This window comes from Salvelinus fontinalis, chromosome 8, assembly GCF_029448725.1.
Source record: "Salvelinus fontinalis isolate EN_2023a chromosome 8, ASM2944872v1, whole genome shotgun sequence".
Lineage (NCBI taxonomy): Eukaryota > Metazoa > Chordata > Actinopteri > Salmoniformes > Salmonidae > Salvelinus > Salvelinus fontinalis.
Genome location: NC_074672.1, coordinates 12,480,906 through 12,489,984, shown reverse-complemented (window position 1 = coordinate 12,489,984; position 9,079 = coordinate 12,480,906). Strand labels below are relative to the sequence as shown.

The window sequence follows — 9,079 nt, the reverse complement described above, 5'->3', positions numbered from 1 at the left end:
GGATGAACATCTAATTCTGTGAGAGCTTGTTGCAGCCAGCATCTTAGCTATTATCTAAATGTAGGCCTATTAGCATGAAAAGAAATGCACAACTATAGCCTATACACAGTGTTGGGGAAGCTATTTTGGAAATCTAGTTTATCAAGCTACCAATGATTTCACACTGGAAGAAGATAAACTAAAGTTACTTTGAAAAAGTAGTTCACTACATCCAAACTACCTGGGCTAAAATAATTATCATATCTAAATCTGAAACGTCATAGATTACAAATTGCAAGACAGATCGCTCTGGAGTCAGAGGTTAACATAATGTGTAATTTAGACTATTAAACAAAAAATGATGTTTCAAGTGAGAATTGAGCAGGTCTGATGTCGAAAAAGAATGGACATTTTGGTTACTTTACCATATCGTGTTATTTTAGCAAAAAACGTAGTGTGTACCAGTAGTTAGCTACACCACTACATGGCTATAGTATGTAATTAACTACTGAAAACACTACCAAGATTTGAATTTAGCCCAACTACCACCAAGCTACAGCAAAATGTAATATAATTACTAGTCGAATTACATAGTTCACTACTCCCCATGATTGCCTATACTGATATCGTATTCGTTTGCTGCTCAATACCGAACACGAGGCAAACGAATAGTGTAGGTTATTTTAGTTTGGTGGCAACATCATGGGAGACTTTTACAAACAAGGCACATTAATTAAATAACAACATATTATTGGCAGGGGGATGCGTTTTCGTATGGGTATCCTGTTGCTGTGTTCTGCTACATCTAATACGTCATTTCTAATATCTCGAAACAAGTTAGACATGGTGATCTCATATTGCAAACCTCTGCTTTAAACTTTGTCGAAAGGTTCATTCTCTTATTAAACATTGCAGTATAGGCCCAATATACAGGCCTGTGTTAAGTGGGCATATAATATAGGCCTATCCATGCAACCGATCCTCGGCAAACCATCCAATATCAGTCATTTTTGTCCTATGGATATCTCATAGATATACAAGCATACATTTCAAAAACATGCATATCCAAAAAGCATATAGTACTCCTTTAGGCCAGGGTTGGGCAACTTTTATTGGGAAGGAGGCCACAAAAAATGTCAACTCATCATGAGGGGCTGCAGTGGTTCGCAGGTCTGCACACACACACATATATACCCACACATCCAGTCTACTGATCTGAGCAGACTATCTATTTGTGCAGTTACACAAAAAAAGGAGCGTAGAGAAAATGTTGCAGTTGTTAATCAAGTCCTCTGCAACTCTACACATTTTTCCATGGGGTGGAGATCTTTTTTTGTTGTTGCAATTGTATAACAAATTCCTGCAGCTGCAAGTTGCCCATCCCTGCTCTAGGCCATACATCAAACGTTCCTCAAAACCAACGGCGACGTGACAACACAGCCCATGGGGATGTGAGATGACATTTCAAAAAGAGTTCCACTAAGTGACTTAGAGGAGACAGGAAAGAAACACATCATTTAATTCATCATATTTCAGCATCATCATGTTATTATTCATCATTTATTTAGGAAACATCTGACCAGTACGTTTTAAACACCACAATACAGTTCACATACTGCACGAAAGAAAGTTACAAGACTGTCTGCTTAGAAGGCGTGTGAACAGATCCAAATGTTTTTTTTTTTACTATATATAGGCCTACTATAAACAGAAAACAAAAGAAATCGATTGTGCATTTATGTGTAATACTCACTGACTTTAATTGCTTACAATCATTCCAGTTGCATGACAGAGACATTATCCTTCACTGATAAAGGAACACATAAAGGGTTTGAGACATTCCAATTGACAACCCTGTGATACGAGAGAATATGAATTAAATAATAAGGGCATTGCACTCTACATGTATAACAATAGCAGCCTTGCTTTTACCTTATTAACAAAACATATCCCACAGAAAGAAAACATATATAGCTTCTGAAATCGGGGACAGGGGCGGTTTTGAACAAAAACATTTTATCATCCGTAGCCCCCGCAAAAACCCTCTGAGTTCTTGGCTGAAGAGAATAAATCTCATGTAGTTTTTTTTTCTGTAGCCTTTCGAGTTCATTCGTTGTCGTTCTCCCTGACCAGTTTATGTCCATATTGCAATTCTCTTTCTGTTGATGGCGCGATGAACATATGTAATATGTCTGTTTTGATCGGGCTGTCTGTTGGACGAAAAGTCCTGGAAATGTCAATTGGTTTGAAAAAAAAAAACACGCAATCCTTGTGTCTTTTTGAAATACAGATATCGTTTTAAATATTATATATTTATATATGTACATTCATATAAAACAATGTTTAACTGATTTCTCAATATTTTCACAGTTTTTATAGCATTTCTTTCTCTATATCGAAAAAAGAGCGGTTGGTGATGGCATGGATGTGTGGACTGTTGGAACTTAAATAAAATACACTGCCGAAGTATTCTTCAGGCTTGGTTGTCTCTAAGAGGTACATTATGGATCGAAAGACGGTGGGATGGATATCAGCTGCAGTGTACAATGGGCCGGAAATCTATCAAGTAGTAGGCGTGTGATTACTAGTCTTGGATTTACAGACAAATTTCTTCTCTTTCACACGTCGGTTCTGGAACCAAATGGTGACTTGGCGCTCTGAGAGGTTGGTCCCTGCGGAGATGCGTCTTCTCTTGTCTTTGGTGATGAACTTGCTGGCAGCGTACTCTTTCTCCAGCTCCTTCAATTGGAGCTTGGTGTAGGGAACCCGCTTCTTACGTCCACGACGGTAGCTACTGATCTCAGGCTGCAAAGGGACTACGTCTGGAGAGAGAAAAAAGAGAGAAGGAGAGATGTATTACGCAAAGACATTTCCCAGCACTAATTTTGCATCTGATCAATTCAAATGTATTTCATGTGTTAATACGTTTGTTATGGAGATGCAAATATGTCAAAAATGCCTTATAGACATTAAATACATTACATTACCTGGGCCTATTGTGCGTACTTAAATTGAAACATTACGCAAGAGATTTTTGGATGCACAATTGGCTGGCTGTCTACTCTTTTATTGGTATTTAAATGTATATTTATACACTTTCATCGCTGAAATTCACATACAATAATATAATAAGCATGTTGTTATATTTATCCAGGCACCTGATGTGTATGAGGTATTAGAGAATATTTTTTGAGTGACAGGCAAGCATTTGTGAAATGTTGCATTTCTTCAAAATATGATCATCTTGATCCGTGATAAAGACATGAAAGACACAGAGATGGTCCTTGAGGGTCGATGCATCGTTTAAACTTCCTTGCATATCTCGAAAAGGGGATGAGGGATTTAAGTAGTCTTTCTTTCAGATTTTTTTAATGAGAATAACATATGCGTGGCCTTGCTGATGTACACAATGTTTTAAAGTAGTTAAATAAAATAAGGATTATATAAGGGACCAAATCTCCGAAACACCCATCCTACCCCAAATATCTATTATTGTTCATATAATTGATATAAACATAAAAATATCAACAATACGTTTTTCAACAGTGGACATATCACTGCGTAATTACACAAATGATATGCCCTGCCATGGATCTCTGAATATTTTGGTATTGTACTGTGAAGATAAGATGAGCACTTCTGGATAATAGTATTACATTTCTTTAATATTTCTGCAATGTTCTCATCTTCTACGAATGCACTTACCTCTACCGGGTCAATTAACCTGATATGGGCGTGGCCTAGTTATCAAGAACACGTTGACACGAGCAAACTTTTGAGTGGACCCATTAAAGTGGAAATAGCTAAACGTTTGATTTATGTTGGGAATTGGGATTTGAGTTACCTAAATCTACGACTTAGGTCTGTCTGGCTGCTCAAAAAGCTGCCAGACAGACCAACAGTTCCGCTTGTATGGGTGACATGAAAGGACAGGTATGGCTTTGCTTTAAAGACGAGACTAGGTTTGGGGGGTGGGTAGCCTGGGTTCAATAGTAGTAAGATGAAACATACCCCATAGGTCCACTAACATTTTTACATATGAGATCATTTTCGTTAGCAATCCATAAATACTGAATATTATAATTAGACTACGTTCTTTGGGTCAAAATGTGCATTTGGAAATGTTGGAGAGTCATGATGCTAAGTGAGCTAGAAGGAATTAGAAATACACAAATAACAGGTACGCATCCCTTCATTCTCACTGCATTTCTTGATATCGAAATGTTAATTTCCTGGTCAAAATGTGTTTTGTGAAACGAAACGTGAGGAAAGAAATTATTTAGTGCACGGCACGTCCGCCATGTTATATCAAAATATTCCATGGTAAACCCAGTGCTATTTGGAAAATAATATGGTTGAAATTCTGCACTCACACATGTTCTCATGTTTTCTCAAGTCAATTGAAATGTGGGCATCATTGTCCCAAGATTATTTAGGATTTAAGCGTTTTCAGAGGAAATGTTCAATATTTTCAGGGGAAATGTAAAGTCTCAAAGTTTAACTTTACAGTTCTACACACAGCCACACACTGACAGATACACAGACCCATAGGCTACACATTAACTGTGTGTGTGTGTGTGTGTGTGTGTAATGCACGAGCTCGTCGTCCGCGTGTGTGTTTTTAAGGAAACTCCTGGAAAAGGAGGCAAAATGGCGTGAGGACAGAGCTAGCTAGGGCAACAATTAAACGCATCTGTATCCGAAATGCACACACACATTTCACCAAGAGGTTAAAACCTTGCTGTAAACGACGCAGTCTAGTAACACCATGTAAACAGCATACTGGGCGGTTATGGGCCCTGTATCATTTATCAAATATCAGACTATAGGCTACGTGACAAATACAAAGGAAACTTTGTTTTTCAAAAAGCCATTGGATTGTCAATAGTTACGCAACACTGTATTTGAGACATATATTAGGCGCACACGTCTTTGGCGAATGGAAAATTAATTCTGCTTATGCGAACCCGCCCTCGTGCAACATTTCAGACTCTGCAGAGATTTATTGGCACAATCCAAACAGTAGCCTATAGCCTAGCTCGCTAATTTTTATCATACAAGGAGAAAGGGTATGTGTTCATGCCCCTGTCTATTCTGCCACCGTGTGACTCACTACCCGGCTTAAGCACTATTGCAGTCATATTGTGACTTGGAAATAACAAAGCTGAAACGAATTGTTTTGTTTCTGAATAGTTTCTAGTCTGCCCAATATGTCATGCGTGTTGTTTATTACCAGATACATAACATCACATTGAGTAGGGTGTACCTCTTACGATAACATTTTTCAGAAATGGCTTCAACCAAAGCACAATCTATGGTGTTGAGTTGAATTGAAGGACGTGAATTGAAGGATTTTGGCATATTTTAGCGATCAGCGTCATAACCAACCAACAGCACAGACACTCCCCCAGTAAAGGACCCCGTGGATGAAAATAGCCTACCATGTCTGACTGTCAGTTTCATTACGCTGTGAAATGTTCTACAAATATTGCGCTGTCTCTCAATAATGTACTAAAGGGATGCTATACATTTATATACATTGTCGTTTGTATATCACTCTACACCTGATCATTGACATATAGGTTATGGACTTTGGTGTAGCACATGATAAATGATACGGCTACATCACGACGAGGAAATCATTGCATTTCATATTGAAACCCGTAATTAAAATCCAATAACAACGACGTACATTTCGACGAAGGGGAAAGGTTACTACAATCATGGATAACAATTCTAAGCTAAATAAAAACAAAGGACAATGCTGCAATTTCACACATTCTCTAGACATTTAAATGTCAAAACATATCACATTTCATACCTGGAAATGGTGATTTCCAAAGATGAGTGGACTGTGTTTGCTCCTTGGAACAGTACACCTGCCCATCCCAGCCATTTGACAGAGCCCAGTGCTGGTAGCCCTCCATAGGAATCAATGCGTCGTGCCTGGGTTCGGGGTGGCTGATCCCGGGCACCACAGACATATCTAGATATCCAGGAACCGCTTGGTACGAGCTAGCAAAACTGGGGTAGAAGGCGAACTCTTTCGCCCTACTAGACACCTCTTCGGTAGGCAACGCGGTGTGGGGGTCGGCATATTTCTCTGCAGGGTGGTACGAGCAGGGCTTCTGCTGCAAGTTCACGTTGTGCGAGTGAGATAACCTACAACCGTAATAAGGGTTTCCAAACGGATAACCGTAGCTCAGAGATGCACTGGAGGAAGTTTGGGGAGCAGGACACTGTCGGCCGGTGTCTGGGGAAGATATATCCGAGTACACCGAGCCCTGGTGAGACGCTATAGTGCCAGAATGTCGCCCCAACCCGGGGTGCGACATCAGGTCCCTGCAATGGGTCGCCGGGCAATTCCCGCTCAGTCCCTCCATTGTTTGGTTTTTAATCGGATTATTTTCATTCGGGCTTTTTTCATAAACGTACATCAAGGTGTCCGCCCAGCGTGGATGCAGAACCAGTGAAGTCGTCATATCAGGGGCTGCCGATGGTTTTTAAAAGTCGACTACTCCAAGACCGACACCTCATTTCCAACTACATTTTACGTGAGCGCATGCGCAACCAAGACCCGTGTGTCCAGTTCATTAAGTTTCTGGCACGTGATATGCTAACGAGCCCGAAGAGATTGGGGCTTGTGAGTGGGGGGAGAAAAGCCCTTTAAACAACTAGTAGCTCAAGTTTCACCGGGTCTTTCTGTGGAATACAGGGTCCCATCATTGGCTGAAGTCACCTACACGAACATCCTTAAAGGGGAGGTTGGAAACCTTCGGTGAAGGGGGAAACGAAAACAATCTGCAAAGTTTGGCCGACACAGGAAAATATTAACCTCAAGTAAACATTTTATGAACTCAGAATTGTTTTCATTTTGGGAAAGATGAAAAATAAATTTGAGTGGTATTATAATAAATGAATATGCAAGTCTAGGCCTTCTTATGCTTTGTGTGACAGTGTCGGTGTTGGTTTCATTAACAAATGTTCCATCAATTCATTTATTTTGGAGTCAGAGTGGAAAACGTTTAGGCTGCATGACCAAAAATAAGTTGCATATTCAGACTTGCATATTCACACAAGTGGTTAGCATAATATCTTATATCCAAATGCAAATAGACATAAATGCTAATGCAAATAGACAAGAGTAAGCTATGTAATCAAAAATGTAATTGGGTATTTTCTTATAATGAAAATAATGAGACTACCATTGGTAAAACACTAAATAGGCTATATGTTTGTCAGCGAACTGTGTGTAGGCTACGGGTTAGAAGTTTCAGCATTCCAAACTGCATTGGCATGAATTCTACTGCTTGCTCTAATTTCAATAAAAACACATTCAGGCCGTTTAATTTGGCTACAGGATTGCATCTTTCATTTACAAACGTAGCCTAGTTGGTGAACTATAATCAATGATGCATTTCAAATGCAGTTTATTAGATAAAAAAATCTAATAAATCCTAACTCATATATTTGTGGGAGAAAATAGTGAGCGTCACATATGGCTCTTTTTTTGGGAAATCCAAAGGTGATGAGTATAATCTAAATCTTGGGTCAGGTTTGTGAAAATTAAAGCGCAAGCTCTGCCTATATGTTGTTCTTATCGTGGTCCCTTCAATTGCCTTCACATTCGAATAAATATTGATAGCTATGAATATGCAAAGAAAGAAAAAAAGTCTGCCTTTTGCAATCGGTAGAGTGATAGAATTTAGGGAAAGTAACCTCGCAAGATGATTTGTAGCCTATTACAATAATAACATGTTACTGAAAAAGCACAACTGTGTTTTTCCACTATTTTTAATGATTCCAAAATAATACCCCGTCAGTTGAAAGAAAAAAGCGCCAGAACAGGTTCACATATGAATAGGCTTTATTTGTGTGGAGGAGATCCATTTATGTATTTGTTTGGAAGAAGAAGAAGGATTACTTCAGGCGTAGGCACTCGTTTTTGATTCATTTGTCGTTCTTTCCTTTGGACCGAAGACAGATACATTAAAAAGTAGAACATTAAAATACCATACAACATTTCAATTTTCTGATGCCAGTCACGTTTCTAATAACGCAATTATGTGTTTAGGACGCCAAAGGTTGTCCCAATGTTTTGGAGGTTGACAATAGGACAGGACTACTGAATATTCAACAAACACAACATTTTTACTTGCGATGCTTTGGTCTATCCTAAACAATTTCAGACTCATCAAACTCAATCTAATCTCTTGAATATCTACATGTTTATCTATATCTAATCGACTGTAAATTGACCACGAAACAGTTATACCACCGTTGTGCCAGGGTTGTGCACACATTATATGGATATCTAGACAGGAAAAGGAAAGCTAGAGAACAACTAGATGGCTGTAATTCGTTGTCACATAGACAAATAGTGCTCTGTTGTCTCAAATCCGGAGATTACAGCTATGGAGGGCCGGCTCATCCAAATGGCAGCTGCACGGAAGTCCAAGGTCAAGGTAAAAAACGCGGACAAACAAGGTCGTAATCAGTCTAGACAGACAAGAATGAACTTCACACTCTGTCGAGTATGCATGCAAACTCCTGTAATTTACAGACCCTGACTCTGAAATACCTGCAGAGTGGATAGTAAGTAGAAAGACAAGGAAGGACAAACACTCCAATAGTAGCTCAAGTAATTTCCTGTGTTTTAAAGGGACAAGACAACTCGGTTTGGGGCTGTGTGGAGGAGAGGAAAGAGAGACAGAAAACGGAGCATTATAACGCAGGCTAGATAGACTACGACAAGTAACGCGTTTGCTTCTTTTCATTAAACTTTGCTGGTGAGAGGTGTTAAGAAATGTTATCCATTTTATATGGATTACATTGATGATTTATATAGGTATGTACACGTTTTGCAAGGTAATTGTTTGCGAGGTTTAGGCAGGACTAGCTTCCAAGTATACATGGTGTTCCATTGTTAAAGTGGAGTTGCAAGGGTTGTTAAAAAGAAAACCTTTGACTTGTAACCAAATATCCAGCACTGTTCCCTCGTGATACACATTCACCTTTTTACCTATTTTTGGACGTTAGACTGCATGGGCTAGGTTATTGATAAAGATATCACGTCAATCATTTTTACGCGTTCAAAATG

General features: G+C 39.1%; 1 protein-coding gene across 1 annotated transcript; it reads right to left on the bottom strand.

Annotated features, from left to right (window-relative positions):
- Nucleotides 1-1,525: 1,525 nt before the first annotated feature.
- LOC129860303 (homeobox protein Hox-C13a-like) lies at nucleotides 1,526-6,469 on the bottom strand. The gene is made up of 2 exons (XM_055930626.1): nucleotides 5,801-6,469; nucleotides 1,526-2,801 (listed from the first exon to the last, which is right to left on the bottom strand). The coding sequence occupies exons 1-2, from the start codon at nucleotides 6,459-6,461 to the stop codon at nucleotides 2,542-2,544; spliced, it is 921 nt and encodes a 306-aa protein (XP_055786601.1). The 5' UTR covers nucleotides 6,462-6,469; the 3' UTR covers nucleotides 1,526-2,541.
- Nucleotides 6,470-9,079: the final 2,610 nt, after the last annotated feature.

Excerpts from the sequence above, each read along its gene's own strand:
- LOC129860303 (XM_055930626.1), bottom strand. The coding sequence starts at position 6,461 with ATGACGACTTCACTGGTTCTGCATCCACGCTGGGCGGACACCTTGATG. Across the intron at positions 2,802-5,800 it reads TTGGAAATCACCATTTCCAG|ACGTAGTCCCTTTGCAGCCT; the intron begins GTATGAAATGTG and ends TTCTCTCTCCAG.